The sequence below is a fragment of the Dipodomys spectabilis genome, unplaced genomic scaffold (assembly GCF_019054845.1).
Source record: "Dipodomys spectabilis isolate Male_0828 unplaced genomic scaffold, ASM1905484v1 ptg000669l, whole genome shotgun sequence".
Taxonomy (NCBI): domain Eukaryota; kingdom Metazoa; phylum Chordata; class Mammalia; order Rodentia; family Heteromyidae; genus Dipodomys; species Dipodomys spectabilis.
The window spans coordinates 8,701-30,189 of NW_024871346.1; the positions used below are offsets into that span (position 1 = coordinate 8,701).

The window sequence follows — 21,489 nt, forward strand, 5'->3', positions numbered from 1 at the left end:
ACTGACGCAGATTTTAACACTTGAACTAGCCTCAAAGAAGCTGAGCCGAAGCTTGAACTGCTCACGTGTGGAAGCCAAAAATCGAGAAGTGGTTTTCCACTGGCTTCTTCTTTTTGAAATTTCCAAAAAGCAATGATAAATTAAAAAAGAAAAAAGAAAAAAAGATCAATAATCGTTTCAGCCTCTGATCCCGGGGATAGCAAAACTATGTACAGAGATGTTTGTTTTTGTAAAAAGCGTGGTGTGGCCAGGGTCACGGGAGGACGCATCTTCGCGTCTCCTGGTCTCCGTGTCTCCTCTACCGGCGTCTCCTCTACCGGTCCTGCGGTGGGCCCGCCCCATTGGCGGCCGGCAGCGTGCTGAGGCTGGTGAGCAGCACCTGCTCTGACAGTCTGGACAAGTTCTCCAAGTTGCTGATCTGCGTGGTCAGGGACTTCCTGCTCTCGGTGCTGGTCCTACCCCGGGCCAGCCGGTCTTCCTGGCCGTGGCCAATGCCCAGACAACAGCAAGAAAACGCAGCTTTGAATTCCTCCCGGAACTTGCCTGGGAAACCAGGGAGAAAGAAAGAAAAAGGAAGCAGGATAAAGCAGGGCCCAAGCAAGCCGAACTAACCATGCAGATGGAGAGAAATGGGAAAAGGAAGTTCATTTGTGTGTGTGTGTGTGTGTGTGTGTGTGTGTGGAAGCGTGGTAAGCTCATGAAATAATGACCTACAAGAATAAGGCTCCTAGCTGGGCACCAGTGGCTCTCGCCTGTCATCCCAGCTACTCAGGAGACTGAGACCTGAGGATTGCAATTCAAAGGGAGCCTGGGCAGGAAAGTCCATGAGACTCTTATCTCCAATGAACCACCAGAAAACTGGAAGTGTGGCTCAAGTGGTAGAGTGCCCACCTTGAGCTGAAGAGCTGATGGACAGTGCCCAGGCGCAGAGTTCAAGCCCCACGACCAACAAAAAAAAAAAACAAAAGAAAAAAAGTAAAAGGCATGCCTCTTAATGAAATACCACGTGAAGGTTGCTTCATACATCAGTTTGTGCCTGCTTGAATCAGGCTAAATATAGCCCAGGTTCTCAAACATGTCTCTTTTCTTTAAAAACATTTCAAGTTCTGTCTTGCTATCTGTTTAAATTATGTAGTATGATATTGTCACCTGCAGTTACCTTAATGTGCAATAATACCGCCAAGAACTTCTCTTTCCTGAGAAACTATAACTTATAATCTACCAGCTGCTCAATGCATCCTCTAAATCAACAAAACAAAGCAAAACACTGGCTCAACCAGAAAGCCAAGAAATGGAGTTGGAAGATGCAGATAATTGATTAAATGTGTAATAAAATGAACTTCTATTTCAACATGCAGAATTGCTATCTACATGGAAATAAATCCAAGAAGGAAATAGAGTAGAGAAAGAAAAATGCTCCCCCCCCAAAAAATGTGGCTAATGAAAACACAGTTCTAAAATCAACGAGGCAAATGTAAATATAACAATTGTTATTGAAATGTTAAGATTCTATTGAGTCTATAATGCCTTGGGTTGAGTAAATCCTACATGCGTAAGTGGATGTCTCTCTGTCCACACGGTACGTTTGTGGTTAGAGAAAATGCTTGAGGTAAGCAGGACCCGCAGGAGAAACACCTCTGCGTGGAGACGGTCTGGCTCAACCTTCTTTAGGCTACGTGATTGGGTAAAAGGACAATACACCAAAGCCAAGCTGACACATTTAAAACATCCTCAACCATAATGCCAAGCTACGCCATGGGAGATTGGTTGCTATTCATGTCTCACAACTTTCCGCTTGCCATGTGTTTTACCACTGTGTGGGTTTTACTAGGATAAACTAACTTGGGAAGTTTTCTCTGATGAGTTAGGTAGTGAATATTCCATTTCCTAAAGGAAGAAACTCCTCCACCGGCAGGCATGGTGGTGCACACCTGTAGTCCCAGCACTCTGGAAGCTGAGACGGAAGGATTTTGAGTTGGAGGCCTGTTTGGACTATATGGTAAGACCCTGTCTCGAAAATCCAGAGCAGACAACAAGAACCAGTATGTTGAATGCCAATCGAGTCAGGGCAAAGCATGATTCAAAGCCTTGCCGAAGCTTTTCCTGCCCTGCCAGCCTCCCAGCCCCACCAGCATCCCCCGGGTTGGGGAAAACCGCGCAGGCTTACCGCTGAGGAAATTATAAATAATTGGGTTGGCAGCACTGTTGGCATAGACCAGCCAGTGTGAGAAGGTAAACCAGGCGTACACGGTCTCTCTGTCCTCCGTGTGGGCGAACATCCCAAAGACCCTGCAGGAAGGAAGCGGAGACAGGGATCGGAGGTGGGCCGGTGCGACTTTTCCATGATTACACCCCCACCAAGCGCGGCTGGACCCCCACTGACCCCGCCCCTCCTGCCCGCTCCCCTCCCCCACCTCTGATTTGCGTGCTTGTTTGTTGTTTGTTTTCCAGGATGCAACAGAGGGGATAGAAAGGAACTTCTGGACGTTCTACAGAGACCCCGTACTTTGCGAAGGTTGTACTCGAGTGAGACAATTGAAGTTACATTCCGAGGGAAGGCTGAACCTGTGCTTGTGTGAGCGGCAGACTGAAAAGGCAAACGTGACAAACTTGGGCAAATTTAGACAAACTCCTTTCTTATAAAACTATATGGAGAGGGGCTGGGAAGTGGCTCAAGTGGTAGAGCGCTTGCCTTGCATGCATGAGGCCCTGGGTTCCATTCCTCAGCACCACATAAGCAGAAAAAGCCGGAAGTGGTGCTGTGGCTCAGCTGGTAGAGTGCTCGCCTTGAGCTGAAGAGCTGAGGGACAGCGCCCAGGCCCAGAGTTCAGGCCCCACGACCAGACCCCCCCCCCAAAATATATATATATATATATAATATGTATTTATATATGAAGAAAATAACTATTTTTAAGATGATTTTTCCAACTTTATTTTTTACTTTTTGGAAAAGAGCAGAATGCTCAAAACCTCTAAAAATGTTTTTTAAATCAAAGACTTTTCCCTTAGGCAAATATTTATTTTCTTTGGAGAGAAAGGTATTTAATTGGGTAGCCTCAGGGAAGCATTACTGACAGGTAGGGTTTTGAAAAGTAGGAAGGAGGAAAAGGCAGGGAGAGAAGGGGTATGCGTTGTGAGCTGTTTCCATGACATCACTGACTTGCAATAATTCATTTATGTTTAATGTTCACAACTGAAAGCTAAACATTCTTGTGTGTGTGTGTGTGTGTGTGTGTGTGTGTGTGTGTGTGTGCCTGCCAGTCCTAGGCCTTGAACTCGAGGCCTGGGCACTGCCCCTGAGCTGTTTTGCTAGCACTCTACTACTTGAGCCACAGGTCCACTTCTGGCTTTTTGGTGGTTAATTGGAGGTTCGAGTCTCATGGACTTTCCGATTGGGGATGGCTTTGAATTGCAATCCTTAGATCTCAGCCTCCTGAGTAGCTGGGCTGACAGGCAGGCGTGAGCCACTGGGGCCTGACCTGTTTTTATTCTTTAAAAAGGATTATTTCATGTTTGTCTTGGAAACAATAGCTCAATAGCTCAATGGTCCCAAAGATACTTCTTCAAAGAAGACAACTGTCCAGTGTGGTGGAAGCTGTCTGTTTGTATATTATGTTCGCGTGCTCATTTTGCGATTGGAACTTTTTCTATGCCTAAAGACTCGCAGTTTGCTCAAGGATGTTACTGCAGGAGTCTGCACAGACAGAGCACAGAGTCTGAGCACGCTGAGAGGAGCAATGTGTCCAGGCTGACACTTGGCTGTTTCTCCCGTCGCAGCAGCAGCAGCAGCCGCCGCCGCTGCCGCCGCCACGGCTCTCTCCTCACCTTTTCAGCACGTTGAGGATGCTGATGGGCAGGTAGCACACGGCAAACACCAGCAGCACCACCATGAGCATGCGCGCCGTTTTCCTCCTGGCTTTGATCTGCTTTACTTCGGCGGCCACGGCGCTGACCCGGGACCTGGGCTGGTGTCCCGGCCGCTGAGCCTGCAACGGCTGCAGGGGCTTCCATTTCCTCTGAACCACGGAGGAGGCCCCAGGAATCTGAAAGCAGAGAGGCCCTTCAGGAGTGCTTGACTGAGTACCCCTCCACCGGAGAGAAGCTGGGCCAGCAGGAGACAATCGTGACAGGGTCAAACAGAACCGCGAATTAAGAAAGGGGGTGGGCCGGGGCTAGGAGGCGGTAAGCTGCACTATTTCGTTAGAAATCCTAGATCCTGCAGTCCTGAATTTTATGACACAGAAGGAAAACCCAGCACGTAACTGAGAAAGTACCCTGAACTGATTTTTTCCCCATGCATCACTACTGCCATCTGCTGCTGTGTGGAGAGAGAGGACCTTGCAGCCCAACTCCCAGCGGCTCACCGATGGACAAAGCCTCTGACCAGAAGGGGCAAAGATCTAAGAAGATCTGGTGTTTGGTGTGTTCAAACACACACAGCGAGCCTGAGGATCGGCGGTCATCTTCCATCGTGTTTCGTAACTCACTAGGATTCGGGACAGTTCCGTGCCATGGCTTGTGCCTTTCCGTTTCTTCTGACGGTTCCGTGAGGATGGCAGGGTAAAGCGTTCGAGGGAGGTTACACGCTCGTGAAGAGGTCGCGGGGAAAGCCGGGAAGCTCAGCATGTGACTCCTGAGAGGAAAGCGCACTGCCGTGCGGTAAGAGCGTACCGCCCGAGTGTGTCAGTGCACACCAAGAGGACCCACAGGGGTCCGTGTCGCCCAGAACAGAGCAGAGGTGGCTTGGGTTTAGTTTTTGACACCACAGGATCAGAGTGCCCCAGATAATCTTTAATGGTAGGATCAGATTTTACTTCGATGTGTACGTAGAGGAAATGATTGGTTTCTTTGGCTGTCTTCTACCCCTGAAGAGTAGGCATCTGACCCAAACGGAATCCCGCCCTTCTGGAGGAAGCAAGGCCTCCTGTCCTCACCTGGCAGGCTCTGGCGTGGAGAGAGTGCTCCCGCACCGTGGTAACCCAGCCCAGGCTTCCAACCCACCCTGCGGTGGGGCAGACTTGACCTCTTCCTCTTCTGTGCCTCTCTTTTCCAGGAGTTTGTTTTTTAAAGACAACTAAAGAGATGCAGCGGTGACCCTGGGGAGAGAACCGCAGCGTGAAAGCTGCTAACTGGTCTCGAACTGTTTGACATGATCTCAGGGAGATCATGCGCACTTCTGCAGGGCTGGTACCGAGTGCTCCCGGAGGATGGAGCATTCTGCCTCTGACGGCCCCTGTCAGTGTCAGAGAGGGCCACATACAGAGAAGCTGCCAGCAGCTGCAGGGTGCAAACGGACAAACGGACCGGCTACAGATGGACCAATACAGGTGCCTGGCACTTGGCTTCCGATGATGACCTTCACAAGGTCAGAGGAGGCTTTGTTTCCCAGCTCCTCAGCCTCACTCTTGTAAGTTGTACAGGAAAACTGCGTATCTGGAGGAGAACTTGGTCTGAAGAGGATAGGGAATCTAGTTTTAGGCACAAATGTAAACCATTTTATGAGATTCAGTCAGTTTAAAGAATGTTTTCTTAGTGGTGTTATTGAGGATTACAGCCCAATCTAAACAAGGCACTTGGATTGGTGCTTGTTTGATCTCAACAGTTAGATAGATAGATAGATAGATAGATAGATAGATAGATAGATAGATAGATATAGATATAGATATAATAACAATCTTTGCTCTAGTACAACTTTGTTCCTCCCCCGCCCCACTTCCTGTGATTAGGTGTTTGTAGATCATAAGCTGAACCTTCACAATTTTATAACTATTGCTTTCCTGTGATTGTTTTTCAATCCTCATATGAAAGAAACTACACGCAGGTGTGTCTCTGTACCATCTTTTGTGTTCGCCTCTGCTCCTGCTCTATTTCTGTGCGTGCTTTGAGTTGTGTCTGTGTACAACCCTGCCATTCTTTCCATCTCCTCCCATGCTTGTGATTCCTGTGTTAACTTCTCTGGGAAGGTCGTTGAAGAATGCAAGCACAGAAAGGGATGGTGGAGCGGCTGAGAAGAGCAAGGTCTCTCACAAGTTGAAATGACAGGATTTGGAGCCTCTCCCCCAACCCTACCCCTTCAGTGCTCAGTAGATATCTCCGGCACAGATTGACAGAAGTTCTTGTGCATGCTGAGACTTAGATACCGTGTTATGCAGAGGCGTGGGCCTGGAGAACACGTGCACAGGAGTCCAAGCCGGGAAGAAGACGTTCTTGAAAACAGGAGTTTCAGAGAAGGGCCTGTAGTTTTCTGATTGAGTTTCCTGCGTCATATTGTCAGAGAGAGAAGTTAAATAACTGGTTCTAGCAGAGAACAAACTGGCTCTTTAATGAAGCATGAAATTCTTGAGAAAGTCAAACCAGGACACAGAGTTTGCCCTGAGAGTCTCGGAGTAGACAACAGATTCCACACATCTCTGCAGTGTTAAGCAAATAGGGCAGGCCTTCCATTCGGCGGTTCACTTACTGGCCTAATGGCTCACAGGGCACCATACAACTCCGTTTAAGATACTAACAGTTGGAAATTGAGAATTGCTCAAGCAGAATTCTACATAATTACCCATTTGGGGTTAATTTACTTTATTGTGACCGCTGAAGAGCTCAGATCAACTTGCTATCATCCTTTCCAATCTGTTTTGTAAATATTTTAGTTTCATAGTCTGGGCGCTTGACTGCAGATCTTCTGAATGGCGTGCCTTGTCCTGATTGGAACAATTCATCAGAAAGAATATGTGGATGACTTCTAAACCTGTAACGCAATGTGGAATTTAGTATAGACTTGGCAGAGCTGAGCACCACCAATTTAAGTAAAAAGACAATTGCTTGGTATCATATAAATACTTTGCAAATGTCTGTGTTCCAGACACAGGCAGGGTGGCAAAGCCGGCATAACAGCTTGGATCCAGGATCATCCATTTTCATAGGATTTTTCAAGATCACCTAGCTACAGCTCATCAAAGATCTCCACTGCCCTGGAAGGGGCCAGAGAATATTTCCTTCCCTCAGAACGGAATTCATGTGTAGACCGCATGTCTGTTTCACAGCAGAATAATCAACAGTGAAAGGACTCAGCCAAGCTGGGAGAAGTCCGGACACCAGCCCAGCAGAGTGCCCTGAGATGCGCGGGGCTGGCTGCGGGGCCGGGAAGAGATGCTGGAGAATGCTCCTGCCATGATCAGAAAGCACCAGCCACGTGTGAGAGTCTCGCCCGTCCCCGCTACCGATGCTGTGGGTTGGTTTTTGTGTTTGTTTGTTTGTTTCAGTTGAAGAACTTGAGAGATACAAGTTGAATAAGCTTGGCCCCGGGTTGCACTTACAAGGTTGTAAGGCCAGTGCCTTCTTTGAAACTATAGAGACAAAGAAACGCTTCGGTCATTATGAGACATGCAGGGTTGTTCACAAGTAACACGGCCGGTCAAATGTGATCTTGAAAACGGCCTCGAGAAGCAAGGGTGGACTTAGCTGCGAATGAAGGCTCATCTTCCAGGGCTGAATGAGAGGTTTGTAAGATAGTTGAACCAACTGTAAGCTTCCCTAATGCTGAAGAATACTTCAGAGGAAACAGACAGAGCATGGCTTCCCACTAAACTGAGCCTCTCAAGGCCCTGGCAATAATCTCGGAAAAGGTAGGTGCACATCTCTTTTAAGCATTCTGTCATTTCAAGATTCAGCTTGCTAAAAATAAGAATCTGAGCCTCCTTACTTCTCTATGCTCTGTGAAGCTGTTCCTGTGTTTGCTGGTGATTTTCTTCAAGTCATCAAGGTTCAGCGTAGCCCTGGATTAAAGGCCCCTTGGTACTCATTTGCTCTAGCCTCCTGTGCTTCTGTTGTCAGGAGGATTTGCTCTCTGCGTGAGCGTATGCAATTTCTCTAGATTGTCAGGCATTGGTGACATAGACTGAAGCGTGCAGCCTTGTGCAGGACAGATAGACAAAGGCACCGGCTGGATGAACTGTGCGTGGATGAGTACAAGCCTTCAGAGATGCGGCCGAATTCTCTAACCAATGTCCATACACCAATGCAGAGTCGTGCACATGGGTTAAAATTCTAAGTTATGCCTGATTTTTCAGCTTTTCTAGAAATGAGATCTTTTAAATTACATATTTAACTCATAGGCTAAGAGGTGTTATATAAATCTCATAAAAGCCAATCTTTTAGATTTAGAGGTTTGGGACACATTAAGTGGATTTTTATTCATGATTGCTCATAAAAAGCTAAATTAGTGCTGTTACTCCTAGACTAACATCAGCCCGGATAATCACTGAGATTGAACTTTTAGTATTATTCATTTCAAGTCCTCAAGGCAGGACTGAGAACCTTCCCTGAAAGTCAGCGTAAAGCAAAGGCGAGGCACGAAGCACCGGCGCCCGGGGACTCTGCGCACAGTGCGTCCCGCTGAGGCGGAGGAGAGAGCGGTCTCACCTACCTGTCGGCACCACAGTTTCCGGAATATCTGCAGGTACGCCAGCACCATGAGGCAGAGCGGGGCCATGTAGGTCACCAGGAAGAAGCAGGTGTGGTACATCCTCGGGTAGATGTCACCTAGGACAGAAAGCAAAGGCACCATCAGCTCACACGCGAAACTCTTCTTCAAAATAAAGAGACTTCCCTGAGCATTTCCTTCAGAGGTGGATTTGCCTTCCTTAGGAGGTCATTAGCACACGACAGAGAAGCAGAAAATAGCTCCCTCCCGAACCACGCTCCTTCCTGCTCCGCGCATGCGTGTGTGCCCAGGCCCGATGCCCAGTTCTCAGCCCCTCGGCTGTCCCCGCAGAAAAGCAGCAACTGGCCAGTCCTCCTTCGCATTGCCACGGGCTGCTCAAAGTCACGTGTCCGTTAATGAAAAGCCTTTCCTAAGCCGTGGCTTTAGCTGACTGGCTGGTCACAGCTGACCAGGTTTGGGTTCTAGGTACATTTGGAGAAGGGACTTGATCTTGTCTAGGCCTCATAGGGCAAGGTCATAAAATGCTTTGTGATGGTGTGTGGAATGACTGGGAAGACACACCATTTCTCTTTAAGCGCTTGTATCCACGCGTGCACAGGTGCGCGGCGCCTGTGTTTCTGATCAAAGGGGCGCTTTGGGGGCCTTTGATTTTTAACGCGGGGTGGGCATTTTCTCTCTGTATGCGCTCACTTCTCAGGATGTGTACCTCAGGGGTTTAGTGACTTTGAAATTCATCATTAATCCTAGGTGCCCAGGGGAACCGGCACACAGCGGGCATTTGATTAGACACAGTTATTTGACTGACGGTGTTACGGCTTATTATTCATCTTTTAGCACCTCTCAGATATGTTTATGGCTGTACTTTTCATTCTGCTCTTGTTTTATGGGTGCCAGGAGTTGAGCCCAGGGCTCTGTCTGTGGTGGGCATGGGCTCTGCCCAATACTTTTTTTTTTTTAAATGCTTTGGGAGCTATCCTGGTTCATGAGAAGAGCACTGCTGGCTGCACACCTTCACCACGATCGAGTGCTGGACACGGAGACTCCTAGACATATGCCATGGATAGTGGCTCAGTAACTCAGCAGCCTTTCAACTGAATACACATTTGCTCTGCTGTGTTTCATTTTGACCCTGGTATTGGCATGGACTTTCATTCCATTTCACGAGTGGAGGATAATACTATTATGTCCACGGATGTTAGCTTTTCATTACCCCAGAAAAGTGAACAATGAAGGCAGGATTTTATAATCAAACCAAGGGCAATGGCTAGGTGGCTGCCTGGCAGCTACCAGACACGGGGCGCAAAGGCGGATGGCGTTGCGATATTGAGGAAGCTGCAGTCGTGCTCACTGGTTACATTTCTTGCATACTGATGGGTTCTGTGTCTCGTGTGTTTATGAGGTTTTGCCTCCTACGGTCTTCATTCCATAGTTTGTCATCTGGCGTCGGTTGCGTTTGAGTCAAATAGTCTCCTTCTGAACCCCTGTCTTCCTCTTTGGGTCCCCATTGGAGTTTCAGCAGGGCCCACGGGCGCTGCCGCTGCCGCTGAAGTCTCGGAGACCTATGGGGGGCAGTGTGTCTTTTTAAAAAGCCTCTCTCTCCCCCCAGAGAGGCCCACCCCTCACCTGCTTTCAAGTTTGTCGGTTACATAAGCCGTGACGGAACTGCAGCAGCTCAAGGGCAGGAGCAGCACATGACTCCCCTGTGCAGTGCTCCAGGCCCAGCGGCTGCTGGTAGGCTGGATTCAAAGGGCAGAAGGTGCCCTCAGCCCTTCCCAGGCACCCAAGGGGCTTTGAGCTTCTATTTATCTGGAAGAAAGTCTCCCATGAGCTTTCTGCATAAGCTAATATTCGTGTGAAGCCTGCACCTGTGCAGGCCTGGTGTGAGTTTGACAGGCAGCTCTTGATCCTCCTCACCACTGTTTGGAGTTTTGAACAGGGAGGGAGCAGCTCGCTCTGCGGCTGGTGGGCTTCCACGTCGTCAGGGACTGTGCAACTGGCTGTTCACTGTGGATTTCAGCAAGGAGCACTCGTGGGGGAAAATGTTGATCAAGCGAAAGGACGCTTTCAGACTAGGAGAGATTGCTCCAATAAGGAGATCCTAGGAATGAATGTGGGGGGACGGTGTTGGGGAGATGATGGTCTTAATTCCTCATGTCCAGCTTCGAGTGGACACTAATCGCAAACCTGAGATGTCAGGCATGCTGAAAGCATCTCCCAGTGCTTTCTGCACCCGACAAGCCATGGCTTCCGTGAGTTTCATGGCGTTTCCGCAGAGTCTCGCGAGCCGCCGCACACTCACCGCCCCAGCGCTCATCGCACACGGTGAACAGCATGGTCTTGTTGGCCAGGCCCGGGAGCATGCTGCTGCACTCCATGACCACGGCCTGCGGGATCATGATCACGCACGACACCACCCAGATGAGCACGATGCTGTTGCGCGCCCGCTTGGCCGTGCTCTTGAACATCAGTGGGTGGCAGATGGCGTACCACCGGTCCAGGGCGATGCAGCTCAGCGTGAGCACCGACACCGACACCGACACCGTCTGGGGGGAGAGAACACAGCCCACATCGGCCACGGGCTCCTGGTCAGGCCCGAGAGGCCACGGTCAATCGACAATTCAGATTTGCTGAAGGAAATCCTCCGCAAGCGATTCCTACTCTAAAAACATACTATGTCAACAAGGGAGGGAACCTCCCCTCCTCCCCCCGCCCTGCCCCCTGAAAGGCAGTGGTAGAAAACTACGTGTTTCCTCATGGACATGAAGAGGAGGCTATGCAAACTTTGCAGTCTCGTCAAACGTTTGACTGCCTTTGTGGACTGAATGGGTTTTGCTTTTCAGCTTTTCTACCCGTAGGGGAATCAGTAGTCAGGAAGGAAGAGAGACGATGTGTATGTTTATGTTGAACTGTGAAACTCTTTTCCACTTAAAGAGAATGGTGCGAGGTGTCCTTGCTTTTAATTGTCATGTGGGAATTTGACGGGAATTACGTCTATCTACCATGTATAAGTCATGGGCATGTCATTTCATAGTCTCAAATAGGAAGGGATATTTGTACGTTTGTTGATTTCTCACATAGTGCATGCAAAGAAAACATGGTTCATGCCTGGAGGAATTCTGTGCCATCAGCTGCTCTCTGATCATAAAATCACCTTGCCTTGAAAAACTGGGTAGGTACCCTCAGCAGCACAAAGAGTTCTTCCCTTTGGAACAATGTTAACATTTTAAACATGCCCAACCACAGCTATGCAATTACGTTGAATGTTTTGTTCTACTCTGATGGGATGTGAGATTCTAGAGAGCGGTGAGAGTCTACCGACTCAGTGGAACACACACCTGTGTTGCTGTTATTTATTAGGATTATTATGATGATGGTGATCACTTTACTATCAACTCTCTCTTTCCTCCTAGAGTCTGGAGTTCTAGATGTTCATGGAATCAGGCTGCTTCAGCAAGCACAGAAGAATATTTACTTACTCCAGGGATGCAGCTTCTCAGATGCTAATTTCATTCTAAGTGTTGGGTTACATGGAAGGACTCCACCAGAGAGAACTCTGGACTCCTGAGAGATCCCTAGCGCCATGCTGGGCTCCTGCTTCTGTCTGTCTCTGTCTCCATCTCTCTCCTCTGTCTTCAATTAGTATGTGCCCTACCCCCACCAAACTCCAAGCCTTCCCAACAAATAGTCTGGTGCACCTCTGGCTGCCAGACCCCAATCAAACCTGGGAGCAGGAATGCTGTGCACAGCTGCTCCGGAGAGCGAGTGGGCCAGGGCTGCATTGATCCTCCCTAGCGATTAGCAGTGTGAAGCGTTCATCAGGCTGTGCGGTGTGTGACCCACCAACTCTAACCAACGGGAGCGAGTGAGTGCCAGTCTCCCCACTGCTGGTGAATGGCAGCAGTCCTGTCCTGTCAGCTCACCGACACCGCTAGCTGTGCTGCCTCTGCCGCACCGCACTGGTCTGACTCACACAGTGCAATGAGTCCACTGGATGGGACCGAGGAGTGCATCCAAGGCACCCTTGATGTCCAGGCATTCACTATTCCCTGTTCCGACTGCCATACTTGCAGGCGTGTGAGACACAATAGTGTGCGATGAACACCCAGCTCCTAGGAGGCCTTTGTCTGGGATGTAAGCTGTCACCCCGTGGTGAGTGTAAAGAGCGGAGCGCGGGCTCCGGCTGGTGCGTTTCTGGGTATCTTTGTCATTTAGACTCTGACATCCACTTGTGACAGTGTGGTCGCAAGGAGCGAGTCTCACGTGGATTGGGGACATTGGAGTGGCCTGAGACGGAGGGGCGTTCTCGGCCTCTGCAGCACGCCGAGCGCGCGGCCTGGGATGTCATCCTCCGAGGACGACCTGGCTTCAGGTTAGCGCGTAGGTGACTAACACGATCTCACCGCCACACGGTGACGGGCACGGAGAGATTAGAGCAGGTTAAAACCTCACAGAGACACCGGGTGGCCTCCTGGCCTCCCGGCCTCCCGGCCTCCCTGCCATCTACCACCTACATTTTACTTGGGTTTTGTTCATCATCTCCTGGAATTTTCTATGCTGGGCCTATTCCACAGTTAAAAATATAATTCACTCTCTACAAAGAGCGAACTGCTCTGGTCGGTGACTGGAATACTGACAATCATTCAGCTAATAGTCTAATAAATGTTAATGGTCTTGGAATTATAGAACTATTAAAGATCTAAAAGGGTCATTTTCATTCTGCAGCTAGGCTTTATTTCATTTGTGAAGTTTTTAAGTTGTTTGGGTACTTGCCAGAATGTTATAGTGTATCACTCATAAATCTAAAGGTTGCATTATATTTAGAAGAAAAAAAGAGCACATAAAATACAGCAAACTAGCAAATGCTCAAAGAATTTTAAATATGCCAAGATAACTTGAAAATTTGACTGGGTGTTACATAATATATATTTCAATTATAGGGAAAAGGAGCAATGTGTATGGATAATTTACCAGTGCCTGGATTTCCTCGTGCATTTATACCCTTCTACCAAGAGGAAATATTGGGCAAGATAATGGATGGATCCATTCTTTTCCATTCTGTGCTTGCTTATTAGTTTTACACTTGGCCTGAGGAGGAGCAATAATCTATGGAGTCAATTAGACTGGGTATTGTTTAAGCAGATGCAGACAGAATTTCTCTGGAGATGAAGATGTCCCTTTGGCTGTAGGGCTTTTAATAAGCCGTATGGTGTGAAAGAATTTAAGATAGCCTCACGCATTACACCGTCTGCTGGTTACACAATGCTGTGGCCATGTTGTCCCTGGTTGCTCACAGGAGACCAAGATACTTGCTCCAAAGAGACTCAGATACTTGCTTATCAGCATGGCTTTGCTGTGCATCTGAACAAGATGGTGGCTCTGACGTTTCTGGTTCACAGATAACAGGAGCTATTCTCAGCCAGTTGTAACTGGGGGCAACTGGATCCATCTTGGACCTTAACATGATCCTTAGCATTTCCAACCAGGGGATAATTGGAGCCAGGAAAATAGACTTTGCTAGAATTCTCACAGAACTGGCAAAATATCCGACTGTCTGACTTACAGTTTCCCCCATGTCTCTATGTAAACGCTACTGGGAGCCGCTATTTATAACTGCTTTTAAGAATGTGTCTCCTGGGGCTGGGAAGGTGGCTCAGTGGTACAGCCCTTGCCTTGTATGCCTGAGGCCCTGGGTTCGATTCCTCAGCACCACATAAGCAAAATGAAAAAAGCTGGAAGTGGCACTGTGGCTCAAGTGGTAGAGTGCTAGCCTTGATCTGAAGAGCTGAGGGATAGCGCCCAGGCCCAGAGTTCAGGCCCCACGACCGGACCCAAAAAACAAAAAACACAAAAACAACAACAAGAATGTATCTGCTGGTTCTTCCTTGAACTGCTTCTCTCTAAGATCTGCCACCTTCATTTGTGGCCACACTCCTGGCCTCCAGCTGGGAGACCCAAGCTCACCTTACAGTTAAAAACCACGTTTGCACGCCTGAGGCTTATACCTTCCACGGCATTCCCACCCTTCCACACGTAACCTCTGACCTTAAACATGGCCAGTTCTCTCTTTCTGATAATGGAAGCTTATTTGGTCAGCCTGGGAATGTTGTACTCGGCACTGGGAGATGGGAGGGAGTGAGGATGGGGGGGGAGGGAGGGGGACAATATGACAGTGAGAGCCAGCCCACTCTGACTGGCTCTTCCAGGAAGTCTGTCTCTCAGGGGCTTGAGCCTGGCCCCCTAATCATCCATCCCTTTTCATTCTCTAAGGTTTTAGATCACTATAAATAATTTCTGGAATTACTCTCTCAAAGCACTTGCTCTTCGTTTCTTATATAGCAATTAGATACAGAAAGAGTGCTTTTATTCTCGGCCAATAAAACAGCTAATGACCCTATTGATCTCCGATGTTCATTGCAAATGTATATCATCAGAGCCAAAGAATGTATGTAAATTTCCTTCACAAACTGTCAGAATGACCACGTGCAAATAATCTCACTAAAATCAGTGTTCTTCCCAAAGGGGCGAAGAGCAAAGTGTTTGTGTCTGTACTTTTGCCAACAGTGAGGCAGAGATATGTTTCTTAACCTTGTAATCAATGTATCAGAGAGCTGAGACCACGGTGGAAGGTAACATGTCAGGACTTCCTGTGTTTGGGCACAAGGACCTACCTGTAGGTAGGGGATCACCTTGCAGAGAGACTGCCCGAAGAACCAGGTCTCGGTGATGTCCACCACCAGCGTGGCCGGGAGGCAGGTGATGGTCACCAGCACGTCGGCCAGGGACAGGTTGACGATGAAGTAGTTGGTGACGGTCCTCATGTGCTGGTTCTTCCACACCGCCACGCACACTGGCTCAGAAGGAAGAATGCACCATGAGCAAAGGGGGGTGACCAGGGAGGAGGCTGCGCCGTCCGGCGAGATCGCACCGAGGGGTCGTGACCCGACCCGGAAGCGAAGGCCGTGAGGCCACGGGGCATCTCCATTGCTGACCCGCGCGATCCACCTGGCGCACGCTGCGGAGATGCCAGGGCTCCCTCTGTCTACTCTGCTAGACCTCTCTCCATCAGCCTCTGGGGCTGTGTTTGTTTTTACTTGAGTTGGAGGCGTGTGGCTCAGAAGTTTCCCAAACAACCTCTGGTTTATCTTTCTAGTCCCCCGGTGTGGAGGAGAAACACCTCAGGGAGTCGATGAGGGAGACGAAGAGGAGGGAGCAATGTGAACAGCCGGGCTGCTCACCCTACCCCCACCTCGATGCTCACCGCTCCCCACACCTGCATTTCTGACCTCTAACAGACAAGGCCTCCTGTCTTCCCAAACCAGCAACTGGGGGCCCACCCGGGGCAAGTCCAAAGCCGATGCGACACGGGTGACAGCACGGCCGAGCTCTGAGCTCTGACCCCTGACCCTGGTGTCACACGCCGTCACCGCACGTCACGAGGAGGTGGCTGAGGCCCCTCTACGAGCTCACTGGCCCGGGGTTTAGCGTCTCACCACACCGGCTGTCTTCTTTCATGACAAAGGAGGGGCTGTAGCAAAGCCGCTTCCTCTGTGGATGCCCGCGTCTCTCCTGTCTGTGTGCCTCTGGCCTTTACATCACCCCCGAGTGAAGGGGACTTGGTGACACCTTCACAGCGCTCCTGTGGCCCGGACCTCATTTAAAGGCCATCCCCCCGGACATGCTCTCCAGACAGGACATCTTCTTCCCCACCCCTGCCCTCCGCCTGCCTCTGTTCACCATGACACACACAGGCGCAGGGGCTGGAGCGAAGCGTGCCCTCACCTCTCTCTGCTTCTAGTGGCGGGCTTGCTGTCCTCTCGGGGCTGTGGCCCTGCTCGCTGCCACGAACCTGGCACCAGCCATGGCGTGAGCAGTAAGGAGACTTACAGTGCATAGAAATAAAAGAACGCCTGGTTAAATTTAAGTCCCTGGCTAAAGAAGGCTCCAGACAATTAGGTACCATTTATTTAGGGTTTTGGGTACTGGAAAAGATGTTTCCTGCTCTTAATGCTGAAACTGGGCCATCGACGGCCAGGGAAGGGCAAGTTAAAATATTTCGTTCCTGCAATTCAGTTTTAAATACTTCACTTCTTCCTCTCACTCAGCAGAGTGACGCCAGGTGCCTCAGCCGGCCTTCGCCAGGGCACCCCGCGGGCAGCCTTCCACTGGACAATGCTGCGGCTGAGTAATCTACCTCCAACGAGCAACTGAAACACACATGCACCCACACACCACATGCACACACTTGTCCTAACCACTGGAAATGCATTCTCATAGTTCCATAAGAAAACAGTCAAGAATATCACATTTCTGGAACTTGCTCACCACTCAGCTAAAGGGTGAAAATGCCACAGATCGAGAAGAAATCTCAGGGAGTGGTTAGATCTGATTTGCTTTGGACCGTGCACATTTTGGAGCTGAGGAAATGCAGTGGTGGGAGGGCAACACGGAGGTGTTGCGCTCAGTCAGTGTCAAAGCAGACGTGTGTCCAACAGACTCTCAATCGCTGCCACCATACGCGGCTCCACAAACTTAAAACTATCAGCTGCTCTACCGGAGGCAGCACATGAAGGGAATGCCATGACTATACCTTCTAATTGGTGCAAAGTATGGATAGAAAACAATGAATGAAGGCTAGAAGTGATATTAGAATGTTACCCTTCTCCGATGTCCTTTTCCTGCACTCTTGGTTGAAGCAGACAATATAAACAGTGCTACAGTCTGTATTGTAGGCCTGTAACACAGCAACAACTTTTAAGTTGGAAATGATTCCACCTAACCTATTATCTGATGTATGAATGATCACCTCTGCCAAATCACTGATTTACCCTTTCCAATCATCTACTATGCCAGAGAATACATGACTTTCTGAAGTCCTTGAGTTCATTTTCTGATAGCTTTAGCTGCTGGCAAGTTCTTGTTCATGCTGAGTTGAAATCTGTTCCATTTTATTTCTGCTTACTAGTTCTTAATTCCTTCTTAGAAATCCAAGAATAAATGCTACCGGCCTAATTTGCTTTTACCTTATGCTATATTATTTACTTGTCCTGATCTAAAAATGTACAGTAAAGATGACATCACAACAAACCAGAGGTAGAGTCTTACAGCTACGAGGTGAGCTGTGCATAGGTGTGTTTCCACTGTTTCTTCCTCTCCCAGGCTCCCCGGGGTTTTCTGAGCTGCCCATGTCTAGTCTGTCCCTGGGGTCACGTGACCTTCTCTGTGCTTCTGTCTGCACCCAGTCACCTCTGACAAGGACGATAATTACACTGGATAGGGTCCGCCTCCGAGCAGCAGGACTTGATCTAAACTAATCCCATCAGCAGCTACCTGGCTTCCCAGGGAGGCCGCTCTCCGAGGCAGTGGAGGTCAGAGCTTCACTGGGGCATGGTGAAAGCAGGGACGGTTCAACCCCTCACAGCATTCTCCCAAATTCGTAAGAAGCCCAGTTCTGGCCCATGAAATCTTCCTTCCTGGGAATCACAATCCTCAGGATTCTCCATCCATCGTCACCCCTACCCCTCCCCTCTCCACAGATGGAAATGAGATGCAAGGCCAGGAGCAGGGGGTGGCTTTGTCTGCTCTCTTTCTTCTATCAGGACAGACTGAGCTCTTACAGCCTTCTTAGCAACCAAGGTCCCCATCTTTTTGATCATATGTGTATCTGATTATCAGAATTATTTTGTTGTGCTGTAGGTTAAGTCTTTCCTTAGACTCCTAGAAAGGCAAGAAAAGAGGAAATGGAGATGTTGGAGAACGTCGAATACTTAGTGTTTTATGTTAGACCGTATGGCCATGCCATGTTGAGTAGGGAATCATGGCTGTCATGTCTGTTCTGATGTTTATAGAAGGCTCCTACTGTTTCCAGTGCTCTGCCCTCCAAATTAAGCAGCAGAGATTTTTCTCTCAGCATCTTTGTCTCTCCATTTGAACACATTGCAGGTGACTAGAGCCAGTTACACGCATCTCCAAGTACACATTTCCGAAGTGTGTGATGGTCAAACATACATTTCATTGGTTCATCCATTCACCCATTGAAGTCCTTGGGGAACAGAAAGAACACTACCATTTTCTGGTCACAGGCCATTGTCTTTTCCTGATTTTATTCTTCTTCTTCCTTCTTCCCCAGGGAAAGGTGCTTTTCACCTCCACAACATCTCCTGAACCTCCATATCTTATTTGTTTTATTTCTATTCCAAGTACTCGGTGCCGGGTCATTGTAAGCATTAGCTATAAACAGTTTCCCTTGCTCTAACACGTTCCTCTGCGTGGTAGCTGTCTTTCCATTAATGGCCTTCACTCATTTTTTTGCATATTTTAAAAATCTCTGTACTAATATAAAGTGAGCGTTTTCTTTTGCATTACTTTTCTTGGCTCCTATACATTTCTCCCCAAAACAATAAGATCTGCTTCCTAGGACACTCTTGAGCTGCCCTTGCTCACACATATACTTACAAGATGCTACTGATTTGGGATATTCTCCCAAGAGAGCGATTACAGAAAGAGCATTCCCTTTCTTCATTTCTTTCCAATGAAATCTGAGAGTTCTGCATGGCACGTGCTTCTCACATGGTTGCTCTCAGTTCTCCTGATGAGCTTCGGTGCGGTCCAGACCTGCACAGGGTCACTACACCCGATACCAGGTCTGTGGAGGGTATCAGTGTCCACGTCGGCCTGCAGAGAAGAAGCCTCCACTTAAGGCTGACTCCCCACAAACCAGGGATCAATGAGAAACAACAGAGCATGGCAGTAAAGGGAGAGAAGGGAAGGTGAGAAAGCAGAGTCGATGAAGCGCCATTTTCCACATGGATTTGACTCAACCAGAGATCCTGAAAGTCAGGATTGACAAGAAGACAAAAATCAATCTCTTACCCCCTCCCCTCTCCCCCCTCCCCCCTCCCCTCTCCCTCCTCCCCACACACCTGCCTCTCTTTCTCTGTAAGGCAGGAGATACAGACAGGCTCCAGTCCTTTCTCTGCAGAGCTTGAACTGCTTGTGAAAAACCACAGGCCAGGATGCTGAAATCACACATGACTAAACTCTTTAGAAAATGACCTGAGCCCGGTACTGGTTATTGCATGGGCCCCAAATGGAAGATTAAATTGGCTTTCACAAGGGATAATAAATATGAATTTATCATTCTACGAGAATGGAATTATTAGTTTCAGTTAGAATAAGTTGGTTTTTCATACATCAAAACATATGGACAAAGATGAACTCTCAAAGCAATCGTTTCACTTAGAGAAATTTAGAGTGACACAGTGTTTATGGGTTAGTGCTCTGAATCCAACTGGATTCAAACACCATCAACAGTGCAGCCAGGATTCTTTAATATACATGAATCACGAAAGGTCACGTAGTAATTGACTATAAGATATAACATCAAAATATGATTTATTATTGCATTACCACGCCTCTAAAAATCTGTACTAAACATGTCAAGCTGATTTTAAGGTTTTACAACTGCTTTAGAGCTGTGTAATGGTAAAATGGAGCAATGACATCACGCTGGGGAAATGAGCCAAGCACAAAAGAACAATGACTTCATGATTACATTTCCATCCGTCACGGGGCGTCTGAGCCAGGGACAGAGGAAGGTTTCCATTTGTGCTGTTTTGCTGGTTGATTGGTTGGGTGATTTTTTTTTTTTGAGACAGCATCTCTCTATTTATCCCAAACTGAGTACAAACTCAATAGAGAGCCAAGACTGGCTTCTACAATCATTGGTTTTTCTGCTCACTTCCCATGTTAGGGGATTATAAGCATGCCACACCATACACAGAAAAAAACCAATGATTTTTTAAGTCGATTTAAAATTAATTCGCATATATTGATCATACCAGGAGGTTTCAACGTGATATCGCCGTATGTAATATACCCTGGGCCTTTCTCGCATCTCTCCTTCATCTCTCCGTTTCCTTTCTGATGGGAGGTGGGGGGCGGTGGGAAGAGAAGAATATCTAGAGAGTAAGGAATGGCATTTTGGAAAGCAGTGGCGTTTGGAAGGTGGCTGGCGGCAGGGGCTGCGCAGCATGAACACAAGCAAGGCGATTGCATTCACGTGCAGACGCGGCCAACGCAAGCCAGGTCCACCCAGGCAGCGCCCCTGCCGCCCAGCACCGGGCCAGCAGAGGCAAGACTGGGCTACCCAGGGAGGCCTGGTCCCCCCACACCTGAACAACAGTGGGGCCGTGCTGTGTCTAGTTTATTGTAATGTAAACACGCTTTCCCCAGACGTAGAGCCCTGGCTCACATGGTAGAGCGCCAGCCTTGAGTGAAAAAGCTAAGGAACAGCGCCCAGGCCTTGCGTTCAAGCCTCATGATAAGAAAGAACATACATTTAAAAAAATACACCGCCGTCAGCCGGCTCCATCGCAAGCCGCCGTGTCTTCTCTCTGGTAACGGTCTCTTCCTCGAGTGCTTGGAAATGGACTGTGTTTTGGTGTCGTCCGTGGTGACCCCGCACGGTGCGGTTTCCCCTCAGCCCGGGGTGACGCAGCCCTGACGCTGCTCATGGGCTCAGGTCCCCCGTCTCAGGCTGTGAGGGCCCCTGTGCTCACTGGCAGCAGTCACTGTGGTAGACTCCAGAGCTCAGCGAGCGCATTTTTCTGTACTCGACGGGTGGACACGGTAACCGCCGGTTCTGTTTCTCTCCTCACAATCGCCAGGACTTCGATGTTTCTAGAAGGGTACACACTATGTGTTCTGAATGGATTGATCTGTTGGTAGAAGTTCTGTCTCCATTTCTGACCTAGTAAACACAGGCGTGCATGCAGTTCTTAGGATGCTGATTTCATGGACTTTGGGTATAAACCCCATAGCAGGATTTCTGTATCATATGGCAGGTCTACGTTTAGAATTCCAGTGGCCCTCCATACGGTTCTCTGCAATGGCTAGACTAACTTACGCACTCACGGGCCGAGGTGCAGGTCTGTCTTCCCCCACATTTCCTCTTATATTCCTGCTCTCCTCAAAGTTCCTACAGACAGAACAGAAATGCCTAGAAATAACCTTAGAATAGGTCCATCAAATCTATTTTCGTGAAGTAAAGTCTA

General features: G+C 48.7%; 1 protein-coding gene across 1 annotated transcript in view; it reads right to left on the reverse strand.

Moving 5' to 3' along the window:
* Positions 1 to 313: 313 nt before the first annotated feature.
* Positions 314 to 21,489, reverse strand: part of Hcrtr2 (hypocretin receptor 2) — a 49,191-nt gene continuing 28,015 nt past the window's right edge. Inside the window, exons 2-7 of the mRNA XM_042671873.1 lie at positions 15,106 to 15,284; positions 10,737 to 10,980; positions 8,420 to 8,535; positions 3,826 to 4,043; positions 2,168 to 2,289; positions 314 to 543 (exon numbers count right to left, since the gene is read on the reverse strand). Of these exons, the coding sequence (XP_042527807.1) occupies positions 314 to 543; positions 2,168 to 2,289; positions 3,826 to 4,043; positions 8,420 to 8,535; positions 10,737 to 10,980; positions 15,106 to 15,284 (1,109 nt within the window). The remainder of the gene's footprint in view (positions 544 to 2,167; positions 2,290 to 3,825; positions 4,044 to 8,419; positions 8,536 to 10,736; positions 10,981 to 15,105; positions 15,285 to 21,489) is intronic.